The 21,443-nt window shown below is 41.1% G+C and overlaps 1 protein-coding gene and 1 long non-coding RNA gene across 13 annotated transcripts in view; one reads left to right on the top strand and one right to left on the bottom strand.

The window, feature by feature from the left end:
* Nucleotides 1-19,008, top strand: part of UNC5D (unc-5 netrin receptor D) — a 627,582-nt gene extending 608,574 nt beyond the window's left edge. For 8 of the 9 annotated variants that reach the window (XM_044933531.1, XM_044933431.1, XM_044933503.1 and 5 more), the window contains 2 exons: nucleotides 1,738-1,916; nucleotides 16,878-19,008. In XM_044933531.1, coding sequence (XP_044789466.1) covers nucleotides 1,738-1,916; nucleotides 16,878-17,082 — 384 coding nt within the window. In that variant the 3' untranslated portion in view covers nucleotides 17,083-19,008. Of the gene's footprint in view, nucleotides 1-1,737; nucleotides 1,917-3,050; nucleotides 3,818-16,877 lie in introns of those variants that run through there. The other variant, XM_044933458.1, reaches the window with a different exon arrangement.
* Nucleotides 386-21,443, bottom strand: part of LOC123330946 — a 51,569-nt gene continuing 30,511 nt past the window's right edge. The window contains exon 3 of one of the 4 annotated variants that reach the window (XR_006547319.1): nucleotides 386-1,178. This is a non-coding gene — a long non-coding RNA (uncharacterized LOC123330946). Of the gene's footprint in view, nucleotides 1,179-17,813; nucleotides 18,153-20,771; nucleotides 20,922-21,245; nucleotides 21,261-21,443 lie in introns of those variants that run through there. The other 3 variants (XR_006547285.1, XR_006547295.1, XR_006547306.1) reach the window with 3 other exon arrangements.

The raw sequence follows: 21,443 nt of genomic DNA, 5'->3' as shown, positions 1-21,443 counted from the left end.
AACAAAAGATATATATATCACTCTTTAATAAGACCTTTGCATGAACACGTTTCCTCAGTTAACAGATTTTTGAAGATATAAAACTCACCAAGTCTGAAGTCAGATAGCTGTGTGAGCCTGAACACTAGCAGAGAAGTGCTGCTGTGGCCGTGGTGTCCACAGCAGGAAGGTGTGTAAGGGTCAGAAAAAGCATCAGGGGAAGTCACAGGGCAGTTCAGGAAGGGCAGGAAAGGTCAGCACAAGTTGACAAGTTCCTAATGCAAAGGAGAGTTTCTTGGGGTTTAAACAGTGCTAACTAGTCCCTTTACCCAACCTCAGATTTGTGTTTTAATTTCCCTTTGTATTAGTTTTCTTTTGTTGCATAACAAATTGCCACACATGTATCAGAAAAAAACAACACCCATTTATTGCCCCACATTTTTTGTAGGGCAGAAGTCTAGGCATGGCCTAACTGGTTTCTCTGATCAGGATCTCACAAGGCTGAGGTCAAGGTGGTGGTGGGAACATATTCTCGTCTAGAGCTCAGAGGGTTTTTTCTAAGTTTATTAGGGTTGTTGACAAATTCAGATCCTTTGGGCTATAGGACTGAAGTCCCCCTTTTCTTGCTGGCTGCTAGACAGGGTTTACTCACAGCTCCTAGGGAACACTCTCAGGTCCTAGCCACATATCCCCAGACCCAGCTCCCAACCATAGGCAGTTCACAGCATAGCTGTTTGCTTTCTTCCAAGCCACCAGGAGAGATACTTCCAGATAAGAGCTGTATCTTTTCTCTCTTAAGGGCTACTTGATTAGGTCAGGTCCACTCAGCAAAATCTCTTAGTCAATTCATAATCAACTGATTAGGGGCATAGTCATATCTGAAGAATTCCTGTTGACTTGTAATCCATCATAATCATGGGAGTGATTCAAAATACTCTTCAGGCCTTAAAATTCTGTTAGTCCATATAAAACTTTCAGCAACCGTTCCAACGTGATGGATAGATGTGTAATTTCACATTGGATATGATGAACCAACTGCCATGATGCACTGAAATAACAAATCGTCACTGGACAGCTCTAAGTCAGAAGAGTGGGCATTCCAGCAAGCGGGAGCTCTCCAGCCTGGACCACTCCACGAGCTAATGCACATCTCATCACTGACTCATGGCTGCCTCCTATTTTACCAAAGCAATTTCATTCTGAAACAAGACCAAAATATTTACTATAGAATCACATGTTAGGATTGGGAGAAACACAAACTTGAAAATGATCAACATACAATCAGTTCCCCTTTGTAGCTTTCCTGACATGTGGCTTCCCAGCCAGCTCCTTTGATCAGCCCATTCTCTGATCAGCTCTGACTCTCAGAAGGTCTGCTTACAATGAACTGAATCTGTCACCGGGCACCTTCTTCCAACTGATTCTAGATTTTTTTTTTTTTTTTTACATTGAGAATATTTTTAAAACTCTAATTCTGCTCTCAGCTGAGACCTCCTTGGATATAGGAAGCTGAAGGTTGTGACTCCCCTGAGTGAAAGAGGCTGCTGTAAATCTCCAGTCTACGATTTATTAAGCTACTAGAGACATTATTTACTATGTTAGAAGAGAGAGAGCTTGTCCGTGTATTTTATAGACTCCATCACAATGGGCAAGCATTTTTTGCATGTGTGTTAACACAACTTTTCTCAAAAAAACAAGAGTGTTGAACAGTAATGCTGCTACTTAGCTCTGATCCTGTTTTCTTTGTTTTGTTTATAGAGTGAAAGAGAGACCATCACTTTCTTTGCACAAGAGGATAGCACTTTTCCTGCACAGACTGGCCCCAAAGCCTTCAAAATCCCCTACTCCATCAGACAGCGGATTTGTGCTACGTTTGACACCCCCAATGCCAAAGGCAAGGACTGGCAGATGTTAGCACAGAAAAACAGCATCAACAGGTAACTGGGGGCAACTGCTAAAAGAGGATTTTACTAAATGAACTTGAAAAATAGAATGGGTTGGGTATATCCACGTAGTTTCTAGGCCCTGATATCTGTATGGATTCCTCTGGCCATATTTCATGTGATGTCTGGCCAAGGTAGTGGGAGAAGAGCAAAAATATGACAAGTGTGTGTGATCTTTCCCGCCACCACACTCCACCTTTGGGGATGTCATGAGAAAGTCTTACTTTGGTCCTGATCCCATCTACAGGTTTGCTAACTGGGCCACCATAATGGGGGTTTAGACTGTGTCATCTTGGTACTGGTGAGAGATCTCAGAGTCCTGAAAAGAAACCGAGAAGCAAGTTTCTCACACCTCCTCTCCCTGCTAGGGTAACCTTAAGCATTATTTAACCCCTAATAAGAATATGCTCAGGCTTCGCTGGAGGCTCAGTAGTAAAGAATCTGCCTGCCAATGCAGGAGACCTGAGTTCAATCCCTGGGGTCAGGAAGATCCCCTGGAGACGGAAGTAGCAATCCACTCCAGTATTCTTATCTGGGAAATCCCATGGACAGAGGAGCCTAGCAGGCTGCGTCCATGGGTTGCTAAAGAGTCAGGCATGACTTAGCAACTAAGCAATAACAAAGGATATGCTCAGCCTGAAGAACTGGGTGCCTGAATATAAAAAAGGAAGTTTGAGATGATGCTTCCCAGGTCTGAAGGCAGAGGGCTTTAAAATAAGCAAAAGATTACGTAGGCCCCACCTGTGAGTCTGCTGCTTAAACCAACCATTAATCGTTACTGTGCTAATGTTGTGGTTGAGTTGAAAGTAGACTAGAGAGATTCATTAATGGACTGTCTTAGTTTGAGGAGAAAAAGCAGGGGTGAGTCTATTCAGAGCAACTCTGATGAGGAGGCAGCTTTGGGCTCAGCTTGAGGAATGGTAGGGAAAAAAGCATTGACGAATCACATATCCTGTCACCTTAGCCACGTCGCACGCCCCGGAATGAAAAGAGAACAAGTTTTTTCAGTGCCATTTGCTTTCACTTCCCTTTGTGTCCCTCCCCCACTCCACTTTGGAGACAAAGCCTTGTTTTTCTTACTGTTTGCCTTACTCTGTCATTTCCATTTTTTGTTCTTTGTTTTTACAGACATCTTACCTGCCTCTCTCTTCTCTGAAAGCCAGGTAGATGTCTGCCAAGAAAGGATAGAGGGCCACTCCCTGTTTCAAAGGGATCCAGAATCCAAGAATGAAGGGGCCAACTAGAGAGCAGTCAGAGAGGAAAATCAAGAGAAAACGGAACTGACAGAGACAGGCCCGAAAAGAACACATTCTTGAAAAGGCAGATATTGAAAACGAGAGAACACAAAAATGTATGCGTGTGCAGGAGAAAAAAAATTAGGTTGAATTTTTCCCAGCAACTTTGATAAAGGATGAGATGTGTCATGTATAACTCGTGAACACCATGACTATGACGGTTTCACTTTCTGATCAACGCGGAGACGAGAATGAAAAACTTACCCAGAGAATAGAATGTGGTCTGAAAAAAAAAAAGAAGCGAACTTTGGGCAGGGACTCAAAAGCTCTGTACAGCAATCCTGGTTCTACAGCTAATATAAGTCTGCCCCCCACATATCACTGACCTCCCCTATAATACTTTCTCTACAGATGCAATTCATAGAATTCAAACTACATTAACTGTCTAATCCATTCTGGCAATAAGAGTTTATGATTTTTAATTCACCATTTACAAGAAAATAATTGCCACAAAATATCTACATGCCCATGGATGCTGTCATTAATTTGCTAAATGAGTATGTGCATGTCCCTGCCTTGTTCATTTTTTTCTCCACTTAAGAGTAAACACATGAGAACTACAAGGACTGCCTCCAAAGTCATCAATTTCAGACCTTGTACAGCAGGGAAAATGTATCTCAAACGGGGAGACTAACGTGGACATCCTTTTGTGTCTGGGCTGTAATGAGCAGTAACAGCTACACAGGGGCACGCTGTCCCCTCCAATGTCAAGGTCAAAACACAACAACAGTTGATGTGCCTGTTTGTTTTGGTTTGCTTCTGTCTCTCCTTGAAAACCCTTTCTCTAGGAAAGCCTAAATGTCCTTAACATCCAAAATTCAAACAACCTATTCTGGAAAGTTTCTAACATAGTTTCAAGAAAATCTCCATTTTCTGTCAGTTTTAGTAAGTGTTAGTCACTCAGTCACGTCCAGCTCTTTGCAACCCCACAGACCATATAACACACCAGGCTCCTGTCTCCATGGAATTCTCTAGGCAGGAATACTGGAGTGGGTTGCCATTTCCTTCTCCAGGGGATCTTCCCTACCCAGGGATCAAAATCAGGTCTCCTGCATTGCAGGTGGATTCTTTACCACCATCTGAGCCTCCAGGGAAGTCTGAATATATATATATATATATATATATATATATGTAAGTGTGCGTGTGTATATCTATCTATATATGTGTGTGTGTGTGTATATGTGTATGTGTGTATTTATACACACACATATATGCACACATGTATATATGCATGTACACACACACACACACACACACATATATCTTCTCCAGCATGGGAAGTAACGTGACAGAGGTGAAGAATATTTTCAGGTGTCATTTGTTAAAACTTCTTGTTGCATAATCTGAAATCACTGATCTCACTCTCTTCAGTTCAGTTCAGTTCAGTCGCTCAGTCGTGTCTGACTCTTTGCGACCCCATGAATCACAGCACCCCAGGCCTCCCTGTCCATCACCAACTCCCGGAGTTCACTCAGACTCATGTCCATCGAGTCAGTGATGCCATCCAGCCATCTCATCCTCTGTCGTCCCCTTCTCCTGCCCCCAATCCCTCCCAGCATCAGAGTCTTTTCCAATGAGTCAACTCTTTGCATGAGGTGGCCAAAGTACTGGAGTTTCAGCTTCAGCTCATTCCATCCAAAGAAATCCCAGGGCTGATCTCCTTCAGAATGGACTGGTTGGGTCTCCTTGCAGTCCAAGGGACTCTCAAGAGTCTTCTCCAACACCACAGTTCAAAAGCATCAATTCTTCGGCACTCAGCCTTCTTCACAGTCCCAACTCTCACATCCATACATGACCACAGGAAAAACCATAGCCTTAACTAGACAGACCTTTATTGGCAAAGTAATGTCTCTGCTTTTCAATATGCTATCTAGGTTGGTCATAACTTTTCTTCCAAGGAGTAAGCGTCTTTTAATTTTATGGCTGCAGTCACCATCTGCAGTGATTTTGGAGCCCAAAAAAATAAAGTCTGACACTGTTTCCCCATCTATTTCCCATGAAGTGATGGGACCAGATGCCATGATCTTAGTTTTCTGAATGTTGAGCTTTAGGCTGTCTTTTTCACTCTCCACTTTCACCTTCATCAAGAGGCTTTTTAGTTCCTCTTCACTTTCTGCCATAAGGGTGGTGTCATCTGCATATCTGAGGTTATTGATATTTCTCCCGGCAATCCTGATTCCAGCTTGTGTTTCTTCCAGTCCAGCGTTTCTCATGATGTACTCTGCATATAAGTTAAATAAGCAGGGTGACAATATACAGCCTTGACGTACTCCTTTTCCTATTTGGAACCAGTCTATTGTTCCATGTCCAGTACTAACTGTTGCTTCCTGACCTGCACTCTCTTAGGGTTACAAATAATAGAGTCCTTATTACATTACATAATCATCAGTTGCTAGTGTGATCATTAATGTGTGTTAAAACAGAAATCTGACATTGTCGACAGGCCAATATCATTGGGTAAGAAAGCTGTTCTGTAGCTTGAGATTTCATCAACCCTGATGTCACAAAAGATCATCACAGAGTCACTCTTCAATTAGGGAATTCACCTACCTCTGTCTTGTGACAGCATCTTTACCTGACTCTCCCCTTCCTTTCAATTCCCAAAAGTGAAAAGCTAGTACAGGAACAGCCCTCAAACCATAAAGGAAACATTTCAAACGGAGTGGAGAGAAACAGTGGCTGTTATCATGTTGCCAGTGAAAACATTCTCCTCCTTTTGGTAAATGCAAATGTCACTGATGATAATTTGCCTTTTTGTCAAACAAGTGTCTACTTAGATCTGAATAGGAAAGAAGATACATGAACTAGTAAGTTAAAGGCTTAGACTGTGAAACATGTCGGGGGGGTTGCGGGGGGCGTGCTGTAAGACAGCAACACAGGTGGCCTTGCAACTTGCCTGGCATATGGATCACGATAAATAAGCCACACAGCCCAGCAAAGAATGTCATAGTTAACAGCTGCAATTACAGATTCTGTGAGCAAACTATTACTCAGAGTCCATACTTACTGCATTTTCAGAGCTGAGATTGCACTTTTATTCTACAAATCCAGCTGCAATAATTCTCCACTTAAATGCTCTTGGCTACAACTGATTGGTATGTGGGTGGGACTAATAAAGAATTGATCACATAGGAGTAGAGGGTAGGGACCTTTGCTGAGAACTAAACTAAGTAATATCAGAAACTAACTGCTTCAGCTAAAAGTACTCACCCATATTTAAGTTTCCATAGCATTTTGTGTTTTTATGATACTTTTTAAAATTACAGTTAGATATACCTAGATAATACTATCTACTTCTGGGAAAATCAAGAAATTTGCCCTGAATGAATGACACGAACTTTTTCTTTGGATAGTATGCTGTGCTGTGCTTAGTCGTTTAGTCATGTCCGACTCTTTGCAACCCCATGGACTGTAACCCACCAGGCTCCTCTGTCCATGAGGATTTTCCAGGCAAGAATACTGGAATGGGTTGCCATGCCTTTCTCCAGGGGATTCTCCCAACCCAGGAATTGAACCAGGGTCTCCTGCGTTGCAGGCAGGTTCTTTACCAGCTGAGCTACCAGGGAAACTTTTGGATAGTATACTTGACCTTAAAATCTTGCCTAATAGAATTGATATGAATAAGCATCAAAGGATTTTGAAAGTTGGTCTCAAAAGAGAATTTGGCTATTATTATGGAAGATTCCTGTCTTTCCCCTCAGTACCTGAAATTCTACTATTAGGTCATTCTTCTTTAAGACTTCATGATGATCATATTCCAGAAATCCTTGTGAAAACACAGCAGCTTGACCAAGTTGCTATGGCAACAGATGCTGGATAAAGTGCGTGAGATACAAAAGGGTGAGGAGAAGGGAAGTGGCCAGAATGGAAGAAAGGATTCCAAGATGAAATGGAGTAGATAAATTACTTTATTAATAGTTTCTCATAATAGTATCCTTCTTTGAAGTACTGCTGGAGAAACGTATTGCTCATCGATCAGCTGTGTGTTCAATTGTACTTTGGATGTTAATGTTTTTAGATGATGGTGTAGAAACTACAAGCAAATGACATTTCTCAAGCCTCGTGGCTGACCAGTGGTGCTATGATAACTTGTTTTTCCACCAGATCTTTTAACAGGACCTCTAATGAGAAGCAGAATCTTCTCACGTTGAGGTCACATCCTTTTATTCCCTCTGCCCACCCTGTTAATTGGATGCACAGGAGCAATGAAATGGCCAGAGGGCAGTGGGGAAGGACAGAGGAATGTCACAAGACAGCTTATTAATCTATCTCTGAATAACTTGAGAATTCACTAAAAGTGGAACAGGCCCAGTGCCAACTTTCTTTGGGGTTAGTAAAGGAAGGAGGAGGAGAAAAGAAAAAGTGATTACAAAATATATACAGAATGCCTGCTTCACAGCAGACTACCAAGTATGGTCACTCAAGGACCCGTGAGACTTTATTTTCACTCTTGTGTTGGGGGATTTGCTAGGATTCCACCAAATGAAACTGTCTGGGTTTTGCAGGCTAGTGGTTAGAAAACACATCCTTAACCCTTAAATGATAAAGACAGTGCGAGGCTGCCATTTCAAAAAAAAAAAAAAGCAATCTTCATAACTCTAAGGAGAATTAATACATGGGGAGATAGCATTCATGACACAGGTCCTTGGAGGCAAAATATGATAAACCTCAAATCACATTTTCTGGTTCTGGCCCAATAGACTTTTGCCGAGTCTGACTTTGAAGAGCCTTCAGTGTGAAGCCAGAGAGACCCAACACAGCTAAGTGGTGGGTGTTCAGGCTTCGTTCCAGTTAAGGCAATGATTCATGAAACTCCCTACTAATAGGAATCTGAAAACAGCCTGGGGCCAGTTTAGGCATGAACAAGCCATGAACAAACCATATATACAGTTTGTAGAAAGAAAGAAAGTGAAGTTGCTCAGTCGTGTCCAACTCTTTGCGACCCCATGGACTGTAGCCTATCAGGGTCCTCGGTCCATGGGATTTTCCAGGCAAGAGCGCTGGAGTGGATTCCCATTTCCTTCTCCAGGGGATCTTCCCGACCCAGGAATCGAACCCAGGTCTCCCGCATTGCAGGCAGATGCTTTACCGTCTGAGCCACTAGGGAAGCCCTTACAGTTTGTAAGCGGCAGGTTTTTCTCCTAAAGGCAATATGCGAGAGCAGCTGTTTCTGCCCCTCCCAGAGAACCAACAGAGAAGGCAATGGCACCCACTCCAGATTTTTCAGCGTGGAAAATCCCATGGACGGAGGAGCCTGATAGGCTGCAGTCCATGGGGTCGCTAAGAGTCAGACGCGACTGAGTGGCTTTCACTTTTCACTTTCATGCATTGGAGAAGGAAATGGCAACCCACTCCAGTGTTCTTGCCTGGAGGATCCCAGGGACGGGGGAGCCTGGTGGGCTGCCGTCTATGGGGTCGCACAGAGTAGGACACGACTGAAGCGATTTAGCCACAGCAGCAGAGAACCAAAGTTGTGCTCCCACTCTAAGCTGCAGGAGTGGTGACAGGGGCATTGTATTCCTTTTATGCAAGGGGTGAGTTTGCACTGGTCTTTGAAGGACTAAGTTTCCCTTCTTTCTTTAGTCGCTAAGTCATATCTGACTCTCTTGTAACCCCAGGGACTATGGCCCACCAGGCTCTCCTGTTCATGGGACCTTCCAGGCAATAATACTGGAGTGGGTTCCCATTCCCTTCTCCAGGGGTTCTTCCCGACCCAGGGATTGAACCCATGTCTCCTGTGTTGGCAGGTGGGTTCTGTACCACTGAGCCACCAGGGAAGCCCTTCCCTTAAGTTAATGTAATTTTCAAAAAAGATGGACATGCCCAAGCCCCTTTATAGTGGAAATAAATCTCTTCGTGGGTTCATCTCAAGCAGTAGTACAAATGCTGACAAAGTCAGAATCCCTGGATTTGACTGTCTTCATAATTGGAGAAAATGAAATTATGGGGAGGATTTTCCTAATTCATTAAAGAATCCTTTAATAAAGTACGTAACTATTTCTTTTCAGTATGTGTGAAGATTTATTTAAACACATTGAGTATTTTTCAAACGGAAAAGTATCAATATTTCTCCCTTTCCCCCTTCAGGATTAGTACCGTGGTCTTTTATCTTGGAACAAATGGTGGTCTTTCTCCTCTACCCTCAGGATTCTTGAAAATATCTCAATGCTATGGAAGAGAAACTTTAAATGAGACATATTTTTCCACGCTATATCCCCATTCAAAGAAATTTGAGATTTGCTTTTGTAGTTTTCACTGCCATTCATTGCCAAATATGAGAAATTGTCAGAGGCTTATAATGAATGAAACTGGAGAGCTGAAAACAGAGTCTACAACTGGCTTTATTCCTTTTGGCAGCTCAGTGGGGGTCCTGAAGCCTCCAAGGCTTAAATCCATTTTCTAAAGAAGGAAGAATCCTTGCTAGTCCCTTTCAGGAGCCAGATAATGGAATAAGCAAAAGGAAGAACTATTAATATTAATTTTATTGCCAAATTAATTGGCCCCAAATAATTAATGCACCACCCTTAGGGCACAACAGAGTGGAACTCAGCATGTTTTCAGCTGCCTTTATGTTTTCCTCTTGGGTTCCCTATACCAGCTTCCTTTCATGTGAAGGCACAGGGTGGAGGGGGACAGTGGGAAGCAGGGAGAGGCAGAGGTGACATAATGATGAGCATCTTTTGCTTATTCTTTAGGAAGTGAATCAGACTTGATTTATCCTAAAAGCTGCTCTGCTGTTTGAGTGGCCAGTGAGGATGAAGTTTGGGGATGAAAGCTTGATGAAGTGACCAAATGCTTATGCTGTGTCCAATTACTGTTATTCAGTATAAATGGTTTTTCTCTTCTATTTGCATTTAAAGAACCATATGGAGGGCTGGTTTTGGTCACATAAGAGGTTTCCATTAAATGAGACAATTAGGATGATAGCAGGGATATTAATATTTTTTTTCATTATGACTATGTTTCAATTCCCTGTTTGGTACTATACCATAGGATTATGCACCATTCTTGTAATGATGTCTCCCAATTTATTATAGGCAGCTTAACTTAGTTTTCACTTTGTAAGTTGCCAAACTACTCAGAAGATATTTTTTAGAAAAAGTTGACATAGGTATAAACGGCAATGGTTTATAGACTATAAACAAATTTGTTGCCTCAGTGTTACAGGTGCGAGTGGTTCCCTGCTACTTGGAAGTGTTGAATGACACCCTAAATTCTGCATGCAAATACTGCACGTGCCTGCGATGAGGCATCTTCTGTGCGAAAAGATGTGAAGCTGCAGCTCACATGTGGTCCTCTGCTAGATTCATTCCTTCTCACAATTAGTTACAAAGAAGAGCTTACAGCTTTCAAATAGGCATATCAGGCCCCTGGTAGCAAGGCTCTGAGTCGCTAAAATAGAGGCTTTGTTATCTGAAATTCAGAATGAAAGGCAGTCCCTTATAGGTCTCACATAGTCAGATAGAACTAAGATGCTGAGACAGGCGGACTCCAGCTTTAAGCACACGTGCCTTGGGTAGCTCTTTCTGCCTGTACGTCCCCAGGGCTCACACACAGCCTCAGACCTGCTCCTCCTCCATTACTGTTATCTGATCTTTCTGCTAACTGACTGAGGATTTAGATGTTACTATTCCCTAAGATGTTTGTATTTGAATACTTCTTTCAAGTACTAAAGAAAGGGTGGTATCTTTCAATTCACACCAGACACCTAGACACTTTTCCTTTTCATAAAATGAGCCCTGGGTTGCAACAGTAAATGGAAGAATTTTATCATTAAGTCCTCAATTCTCTCCTCCTCTCTGTACCCAAAAATGGGAAGAGAAGGCACAGTAACTATTTCCAAAAATTCTCAAATCTAACCTAATTTCCAACTAACATGGTCATTAGTTTGAGGCTGTATTTTGAAAACTGAGATTGTATATTAAAATTTTGTGGTTGACCCATATACACCATTATAAGTTGGCCTGTGTCTAAGTAGTGAAATTGCTAAAGATTTGTGTTCTCAATTCTGCCCTGGCTTCCATAAAGAATGGAATTTTAATTGGGGATGAGGGACAACAGGGTAAGGAAGACTGGAAGATGAAATTAATCATAGTAATAAAATATCTCCTCAGGAGCTCAGGTGAATAGAAAGCTTGTAGAGGCAACAAAACAAAATTAAATAAACTATTACTACTTAATGAATGTACATAGATAAATCTATCTAGATGTCTTAGCATATACTTTTTACAGTTTATCTGGCTTCTTTCAGTGAGAGTTCCAAAGGAAAAGATGAGGCCATTGAATATACAGGATTTAGGACAAATGAATTGAAGACACAGTGTAATTCTAAAGTAAATTCCTAAGATTTAGAGTAGATAATCTTATCTATACAGTATGCAGGGCTTCCCTGATAGCTCACTTGGTAAAGAATCCCCCTGCAATGCAGGAGACCCTGGATTCCTGGATCAGGAAGATCCACTCAGAAGGGATAGGCTACCCAATCTAGTTGGAGAAGGCAATGGCACCCCATTCCAGTACTCTTGCCTGGAAAATCCCATGGATGGAGGAGCCTGGTAGGCTGCAGTCCATGGGGTCGCTAAGAGTCGGATACGACTTAAGCGACTTCACTTTCACTTTTCACTCTCATGCATTGGAGAAGGAAATGGCAACCCAATCTAGTATTCTTGGGCTTCCCTTATGGCTCAGCTGGTAAAGAATCTGCCTGCAATGCGGGGGACCTGGGTTTGATCCCTGGGTTGGAAAGATCCCCTGGAGAAGGGAAAGGCTGCCCACGCCACTATTGTGGTCTGCAGAATTCCATGGACTATCTAAGTCCATGGGGTCGCAAAGAGTCAGACACGAATGAACGACTTTCACTTTCACACAATATGCAGCATCTTTATGACACCACGAAAAAATAAATCTTATTTTTCAGAATTACCTTAGTCAATCAGAATTCGAAAAGCCTATGACAAAAGGTTCAGTGCATAAAAAAGTAACAATTTGAAGCACCTAAGACCAGCATAATAAACATTGACTTCTTTAAACATTTTTCAAAGAGAAAGGAAAAAATTGTTTTGTTTGGAGTCATCCACCTAAATTACAAGATGTCTGTTTTTGCCAAATGTTCCTTTTTCATTTCCAAAAAAAGGAAAACAAAGACACTCAGGAAATCAACTATTGCCATGAATTCTATTTTCTAGTATTAGCAGTATTTCCTGAATCATGTGTGCATTTATCTGCCAGTGTTCAAATGTACCAGCATTATTATGAAGACAAATGGGTCACACAGATTGGGATCAAAATAATTTCAAAAGGGAAGTAGGAAGATAACCAAATGGATATATGGTATACCCATTTTAAAAAAAAAAAATCATAATACATTTATACACATGTACGTGGTAAAATGGGGTTTCCCTAGTGGCTCAGATGGTAAAGAATTTGCCTGCAATGCAGGAGAACTGAGTTCCATCCCTGGGTCGGGAGTATCCCCTGGAGAAGGAAATGGCAACCCACTCCAGTATTCTGGCCTGGGAAATCCCATGGACAGAGGAGCCTGGTGGACTATAATCCATGGGGTCGCGAAGAGTTGGACACAACTGAGCAACAAACACTTAAGTAGTAAAAATAATTCAGCTATCTTTGAGAAATAGTCTGCATGTCGCCAATCTTTTTGGCACCAGAGACCAGTTTCATGGAAGGTCATTTTTCCATGGACTGGGGACAGGGGGCAGGGGATGGTTTCAGGGAGTTTCAAGGGCATTACATTTATTGTGCACTTTATTTCTATTATTGCATCAGTTCCATCTCAGATCATTGGGCAGCAAATCTCAGAGGTTCGGGCCTCCTGGCCCATAGCAGTAGCTCTCTAGGGTCTTTTGTCTATTAATTATCCTGAGGTAGACAGGTAAGTAGAGTTTAATAGGCTGTCTGTTTATCCCAAAGCTGACTGAATCATTTTTAATAAGGCTGATATGCTGCTACATGTATCTACTAAAATTAAGTGGAATTTGAGATTTGTGTGTATTGCCGAGTGTACTTGTATAAATTGAGAGCGTCAATCTGAAACATGCTTTGGGGAGCACATTTTACTTGCTACAATATGTTCAGAGATCCGTGCCAAGGGAGAGTTCTATTTCTGCCTCTTTGATCATTTAGCTTCCTGTAGCCCTGAGTGCCTAGTCTGCATCAGGGCATGTGCAGGACTTCTAAGAACCCAGTGCCTGACAAGACTCATCCTGCAGCTTTGCTGTTCTTCCTCCAGGCAGGTGTGTTTATAACACCTTCACACCGCAGCAGCATCTATGAATATTCTGAACGGTTTGTTGGGACAAGGATTAATCCCAACCTCCAAAACATATTTTTTATGCCTCTCCTAAAGTTGTGTTTTTACATTTCATGCCCAGATCATCTTCTCATGTCAAACGTCAAAGCTTCCCCAGCAGTTACCAAGGATAAAGATCTCAGAGTGGTTGGAACAGGACATGTAGCTCGGGGACCCCAGCAACTTCAACCCTCTAGGGCTTATTTTCAGCACCAGATGAATATTCAGTTTCATCTTCTCTCAAATGGCTACTATATCTGCAAGTCTAGTTTGGTTTAAAAGACAACATGGGACGTGATCGGCACCATGACCTGAGGGCCAAATCTGGCCCAACACCTGCTTTTCTAGCCCCAGAACTAGAATGGTTTCAGGAGAATATGCAAGAGTGATACGGTGTGACATGTGAAAACTATGACATTCAAATTTCAGTGTCTCTATAAATAAAGTTTTAATTGGAACACAGTCACGCCCTTCACTTACACTTACACATTGTCAATAGCTACTTTCCCACTGCCGTGGCAAAGTTGAGTAGCTGTTGTAGAGACCAGATGTGGTCCCTACAGTTAAAAATATTTCCTCTCTGGGCCTTTAAAGAAATACTTTGTCATGCATGGTATAGAATAACCAGTAGCTGTGGGGTTAATAGGATCACAAGGATTCCAGTCACTCCCCCAGACCTGAGTCCATTATTCATCAGTAGCAAATACAAAATATAAACCCTCAATAATGAGAAATGTGTACTTTTTGCGGTGCTTGCCAGCATTTGTTTTCCTTTGAAATGACATTGGAGAGCATTATTTCCCCCATGTCACAAATGTGTGTCAATGGTCATTCTCATAAATTACATAAATAAAAATTATTACACAGCCCACCTAGAATCCATTCACACCTAGTCTCTCAGTTTTTGCCTCTTTTTCAGCTATTTCTCCAGTTTGTATTCTGCTTAAACACTGGGTGGGATGTGCCCGTTTATGTATAGACCTGGAGATATAGCACCTTTCCCCACAAATAGCTCCCTCCAGGTAGGAGGAAGTGGCAGAATTCAAAGCAACATTTTAAGTAAAAGGAACCAGGATCACTTCAACTACAGAAACAATATTTGCTTTGCTATTTCTATTAGTGTAGGAATAACTATACTGGATTCCAGGGCCAACTATGGGGGGATGGCAGTGGTAGGAAGAAGGAAGGAAATAAAAGATAAAAGGAAAAGAAAGTAGAGAGAATTATTTTTTAATCTGGGCTTCTCCCTCTCTCAAACTAAGATTAAGATGTACTGGAAAATATCTGTTATACCCTGATATTTGTGCTATTTGGCAATCAACTAGCTTTAAGTAGTCTCTTAAGACTTTTGAACAAAATAGAACTTTATTCACTCAAAATTACTGTGCATGCATTGCTTATAAATGATAATGTGCCCTTAAAAACTTGTCTTCTCTTCCAACTGCTCTTGGCTATAGGAGTCTACTTTGTGATTACACGCTGAGTCTGATGATGGAAAGTCATACCATCTTCAAGATAGGCAAATCTTGGTTGACTTTGGGAAATCTTTTCAGTTCATCAGAATTTTACCGTGACATTTCTATCCCTGCTGTAAAAGTACCTCTGAAAACCTGTGACCTTCAATTCTGTGTGGTCTCAGTCTTCATCATAGCAAAGTTATCATCCAAAAGGTTGTCATTTGTTTTCACTGAAAATCTCATATCATCTGAAGCAAGCTCCAAGCAATCAATTACTCAGTCGATAGATACTGAATAAATACCTGTCACAGTATTACGATAAGTGTTGTTGCAGAATCAGAAAACGATTAGCTATGGCCCTTCCAAGTGTCTGCAATCACACTGAGAAGGCAGAGCTCACAAACATGGAATATATACATATGCATAGAAAGTGAAAGTGAAGTCGCTCAGTCGTGTCCGACTCTTTGAGACCCCATGGACTATAGCCTACCAGGCTTCTCCGTCCACAGGATTCTCCAGGCAAGAATACTGGAGTGGGTTACCAATTCCTTCTCCAGGGGATCTTCCCAACCCAGGGATCGAACCCTGGTCTCCAGCATTGGAGGCAGACGCTTTAACCTCTGAGCCACCAGGGGATTCTCCATAAATATGTGTATATATATACATATATATATGAATTTTACTCACATGAAAATGTAAGCAGAAGCATAAAGAGAAAAAATAATAAATCACTTTGAGCAAAGAGATGAGAATTGTCTATAAGATGTTACTGAAAAACCTAAATGAACCTTCTGGCCAACCCAGCACAATCCGGGCCTTGTAAGAGTGTAGGATCTTCAAAACAGAGGGGAAAGAGGGAAAGTGGGCATTTCCTAGCAACAGAATTCACTGGATGAAGGCAAGGAGAAAAGCATTACCTCTGTCAGTGTTAATGGCTCAAAGGAAAAGAGAATATGGAGGGAAAATACACATAGCCATAGCTAGGATGAGGCCAGACCAAGGCAGTCAGTGAAAGCAGGTAGATACCTGATGACTGAAGAAACAAAATGCAGGAGATATTAGAGAGTTTGGGGCTATAACAAGCTGGAAGGCGCTTGCTTGATTCAACTGTAAAAACAATAGAGCATAAATAATGAAGCCGCTGAGTTTGTCAGAAGGAAATAGAAGACTCAAAAATAAATGTCCTAGTGTGAGAGATTAGAAGAATAGCAGTAGTTACTGGGATTTTTTTTGCTTTTTTGATTCCTTTTTTAATTGGTAAAATATTTGTTATTAGAATGGGGGCCAGTGGGAGGCGTGGAGATTATACTGATTCCTGATGCACTGAGTCTGAGGAGGAAGATGGATCTCTAATTGGAGCAGTCCCTCGGTCATTTAAAAAGTCTGTCACTGGGTCACATTAACTTAGAAGACAGGAGGTGCCGATTTAGACACTGTCCACTTGGAGTTGATAACTAGTCCATTTGGTATATGAGCCCAAGAAATCACAGATAAAATCTTGACAGCCCTTATGTTCACCGTGGGAGGCATAAAGAAGTGTCAGATATTTTGAAAAAAAAAAAAAAATAGGAGTTACATCATCACATAAGCTAGTGGAATAGAGCTTTTTAAGAGGGTGTTCAGAGGACAAACACACATACACACACACACAACTCAAGGAAGGTGAGGACTAAGAAGACACTTACAGGATAAGAAGTTCATTGGAAACCCTCCAAAAGCACAGTTTCAGTTGAATGATCTGATACAAACTAGACCATCCCCAGGTCTACTTTAATGGAGCTCTGTAGTCCTATCAAAATAATAGCTATTACAGTTCATTTCTAATTCCCTTATAACTATCGTATATGTTCCTTTATTTCTGTTTGTCTTGTCATTTTGTTTCTTCAACTCTGTCTAGGAATTTATCTTATTTTGCTACACAAAGTAGCCCGTCTGCTGTCATTTTGAACCTGTGGGAAGCTCGTCATCAGCACGATGGTGACCTTGACTCCCTGGCCTGTGCCCTTGAAGAGATTGGGAGGACACACACGAAACTCTCGAACATTACGGAATCCCAGCTCGATGAAGCCGACTTCACCTACAGCAGGCAAAACGGACTCTAGTCCGCTTCCTCTCCTGAGAGAGTGACGGCCAGCTTTGGGACATTTGCTTTCAATGGGAAAGAAAGAGGCAGCTTTCTGCCCAGTGGCATTGGGGAGTTCAGCCTTCATTTATAATCAGTCAACATCCCTGATTGAAGACACTGAATTTGATATAGGTAAAATATATTGGTAGGGAAAGTATTAGCTCTCTTAAACATAAGATGGTTCTACAGTCTCCTCTGAATCCATACTTGGGTTCACGCTTGAGGGACTGCTCAGATTTGGAGTGATAAGGATAAAGTGAGGGCTTATCTAGTAGAAGTAACTTGGGGAAAGATGAGCTGTAGCAAAGCTGGGAAGACAGAGATTAAATCAGTGCATGTTTTGAAAGAGATTATTAATGACGTGCCCCCAAAGGACTGGCTGATGCTGGTACCAGACTGTCAAGAGTTTTCTAACCAACTGGCATGGGAGATGTTGGCAATCAGTGTAAACTGGCTTTTAGAAGTGAGACAGGGTTGCCAACTCATTTGTAGACTTCAACGGTGTCAAGAAGGGCATTTAGAATTTCAAATCTGAGTACACCACACCAGCACCAATTCCCTATCTATCCCAGCCACTTAATAGGTCGAGAGGTAAGAGACCACACGCTCGTCTTGTAGCATACCTACCCCACCTTCATTTTCTCCAAGGACAAATCTATCCACATTCTTTCTTCCCCTTACACTAGGGGAGAAGTTTCAAGGAACATAGACTTTTCAGTATGGGAATTTATTTTATCTAGCTTAACAGAACCATCTCTAATTCTCAGCTAAGCCACTGAAGTTGCAAAAGCTATTAGAACACAGCTTACACACAGATTTAGAGACAAGAGAGGTCAAATCAGATCCAAGGAAACATGAATTGCAGATGCCACAGGCCTCAAGCTGGCATTCCAGGGTCAGGCACTGATTCAGTTCCCCAGCATGGTGGTTATGAAGGGATGAGGGGTTTCATGGTCCTTTACAATCCAGTTCTTGAATTTTCCAGCCTTTTGGTATTGTGTTCATACAAAATCTCTCCATAGAGGCTATAGGTCATCCTCGTCTTGCCTGTTAAGAAATTAGCAAAAGGTCTTTGCTCTAAATGTTATCCAACTACATAGACACGAGGAATACTTCTACCACAACGTCTCAGAAACTACACACGTTGTTCAGAGAGCCTTCACGCTCCAATAATTCAACCTCCTTCAGTATGTTTTCTTTAAGGACCATTAACATAGTACACTATGTTTTAAATGAAAGGCAACAATATTGTGGAGAATTGAAATCTACAGATAACACATGACCCCCATCTTAACACTTCACTCCATCTTTTATCCTGTTTAATTATTTTTGACGAAATGTCCTGGTAGACTAAAGATGAACAGATTTGCTCCTGCTCATCTCTTGGTTGATGTTTTAATTAGCTGTCCAGAATCAGGACAATCAAAGTCAAGGACCTAGATTAACCCCAGGTTGAACAGCTACTTAGAGGTTGACTCCATTAGAATAAAAATAGTCAGGGAATGGGGGAGATGGGAAATACTTGGCAGTAGAGATGCAGTCAATTTTTTAAACAACATAGATCCTGATATGTTTAAAAAAATGAATCTCCACCTAAATGACAAACGACCTTAAAAAAAAGTAAGTTGAATTTACAATATCCTGGGTAAGGCTTTGAAGAACTCTTTAATGTCTTGGCCATTTTCTCTAATGAATGTGTGGTACAAAGGTCCCCTGTATTTGATAGAAGGCTTTGCTACATGAAATTCAAAAGCATCTTGCTTTTCTCAGGAACCAAAGGTATATTATATAGAACAAGTCCTCTTAGAGCTTTTTAGCATATTTTTCAAAATACCATCTCCATCAGGAAAACACCTTTTTGCTAGTGTACTCCAGTTGTTTATTCCTTCTAGGGAGCAAAACAGAGAAAGTGCAAAAGTGTAAATCATTCGCTACCCCTGATATGATTTGAGATAGAAGTGGAAATTGATGGTCAGTCTCCCACAATCAACCTGAGGGTTGATTGGCATGGGTGGTATATGGAAAGAATCTGCACTGAACTGCTGAATACAAACTTAAAGAAACACAGTGTAGAACTTATATTGTTATCTGTCTTGGACGATTTTTGTTTTAAATATCCTACCCATTTTTCCTCTTCTCTTCTAATTGGCCTTTTAATTGTTTCATCTAGTCTGTGAATTCACACAGATCTTTTTTCGATTTTTGATACATTTTTTATATTTTAAAACGATGGAAAATGTCAATGTTTTCCGTAGAATCTATCTAGATTGTTTTAAGAATTTATTATCAATCCCTGACTGTCTAGAATTTCCTCCCTTTTCTTTTTCTTTTTTGGCCTGATTTTTATAAATAAATGTGATAAAGGAAGCAAAAAAACATAATTCACCTCAAATTTCAGCCCAAAGTTCAAATCCACCTTTCAATCCATTTTGTTTCCTCTTTACATTTCTCATTTCTTCCAGGATCCCATGTAGGATTTCTACAGGGTTTCTACAGTAGGAGATTATGTGTCAGGTCAGGATTGTACAGTATTTTATAACAGAATTCCAAAGAGAACCCATGTTGTTGAGATTTCCAGACCAAGATGTGTTTGTGTGTGGCAGAAGAGTATGAAACTGCACATCAGATAGACGTAGCTGGTACTTGAACTTGTGGTTATTCACTGCAACCTAAACCCTGGTTTGATTTTAATACTTTCCTATCATCTTGCCTTTCTTGAAAGGGATTCACTCAGTCTAAGCACTTACACTCAAAGTCTTATTGTCCTAGAGCAAAATGAGACAATAAATTAAAGGTGATCTTTCATACTTGGTAGGCAACTTAAAATTTTTACAGGATAGCCCACTTAATGCCAAATCTTTCAGTGCTCAAATGCATCTAAGTCTAATAGTCCAGCCTCAAACATGACTTAAAAGGAGCCACCAAAACGCTGCATTTCCCAGCTTCACCAGACTGCAGCCCCATAAAGGTAATTTACAGTTTTTAGGGCATTGCTTGTGCAGCTTTCCAGGCTTACATTAAAAATCCTTTAAGCCAAAAGGAAGCTCACTCTATGGATTTAAATGCAAACTTCATTTGCCGGTGCAGGAAGTCTCATAAAACTCAGATGTACTCCCACAAAAATTTTATTGGCCTTTTTGTAAGAGATGAATAGGAATTGACAGTTCTCTTTAAAGAGGGGGAACTTCTCTTTTCTGTTATTTTTATTTCCAACTGCAGGTGTTCTCCTTTGCCACAGTCCCTGTTATTTTCAGTTGACTTTGAGAGAAGTTATGAAGTCAAATCACTAAACAGGGTTCTCTTTGGATTACAAGTTCTGGATGTATTTTAACAGTCTCCCTTGATAGAAATTCTCAACATCAGGATTGATAAGAGAATGTTAAAAAGAATAGAACTGGTTGAAGATGGTATTGTCCACTTTGCAAACATCTGACCAATCTACCTGTGAATTTCAAACTGTTACAGAATCTTTTGATATGCTTTGGGTTTTCTTTTCTTGCCATCTTCCCTTCGATTTCTTAATCCCCCTGTAAAGGTGTTGAGTCAGATGTGTTAAAGGTGAAGTTCTCTCAGAGGGTCTTTGTTCCAGATCCGTGAAGGTCACAGGAACTGTGGAGGAGCTGAGAAACAGCTTTTATGGCCCACGGTGTGGCCCGTTTTCATTAATTTTCCTCATGAAACATTGCAGAGTTCTGAATCCTTGGTAACTCCCATTGACTGGACCAGAGGTGACATCCACAGCAAATGGGAGAGCACCATATTGTCCTACAGATAGTGACACATTCTATGATCCCTTTGGTGTTAGTTGCCACAGTGCTGTAATTACAAAAATTGATGCTTTAGCCAAACGCTGAATGGCCACTGTTTCTGCCGTTTCCACTGTTTTGTCTGCATAGAACTTTCCTGAACTACAAGCAAAAATGTGTTTTGTCAAATGTCACAAAGTGAAAATGTTACTAATCTTAGGTGTGTTGCATATTTTGTGTTTTTACTTTCCTAACTTCTTTCAAAAGCTGCAGTTATAAAGCTGTTTGGCTGTGTTGACAGCATGTGGTGTTTTTGCAAAAGCAGTTCTAGGAGAGCCAGTGTCTACCATGGACTCTTCACATCCCCGACTCCAGGCTTGTCGACAAAACCGAGATGGCAATTCACGTGCTGTTATTTTTTTTCAAGAAAGAAAAGGGGATGGAAATCAGACCTGGCTGTTAGTCACTAGTGTGTAGTACTGTGATCTGAAGTAGGAAATTTAACTCACATAGAATAATTGTGGTTTTTGAAGCAGCTACTTTGATTTTTCCTTTTGCTGTGAAGATCATGGATTTGGAATGTCCTCACGAG

Source organism: Bubalus bubalis, chromosome 1, assembly GCF_019923935.1.
Source record: "Bubalus bubalis isolate 160015118507 breed Murrah chromosome 1, NDDB_SH_1, whole genome shotgun sequence".
Taxonomy (NCBI): Eukaryota; Metazoa; Chordata; class Mammalia; order Artiodactyla; family Bovidae; genus Bubalus; species Bubalus bubalis.
Note: the sequence above shows the minus strand (reverse complement) of the source record. Positions and strands in the feature narration are given on the sequence as shown.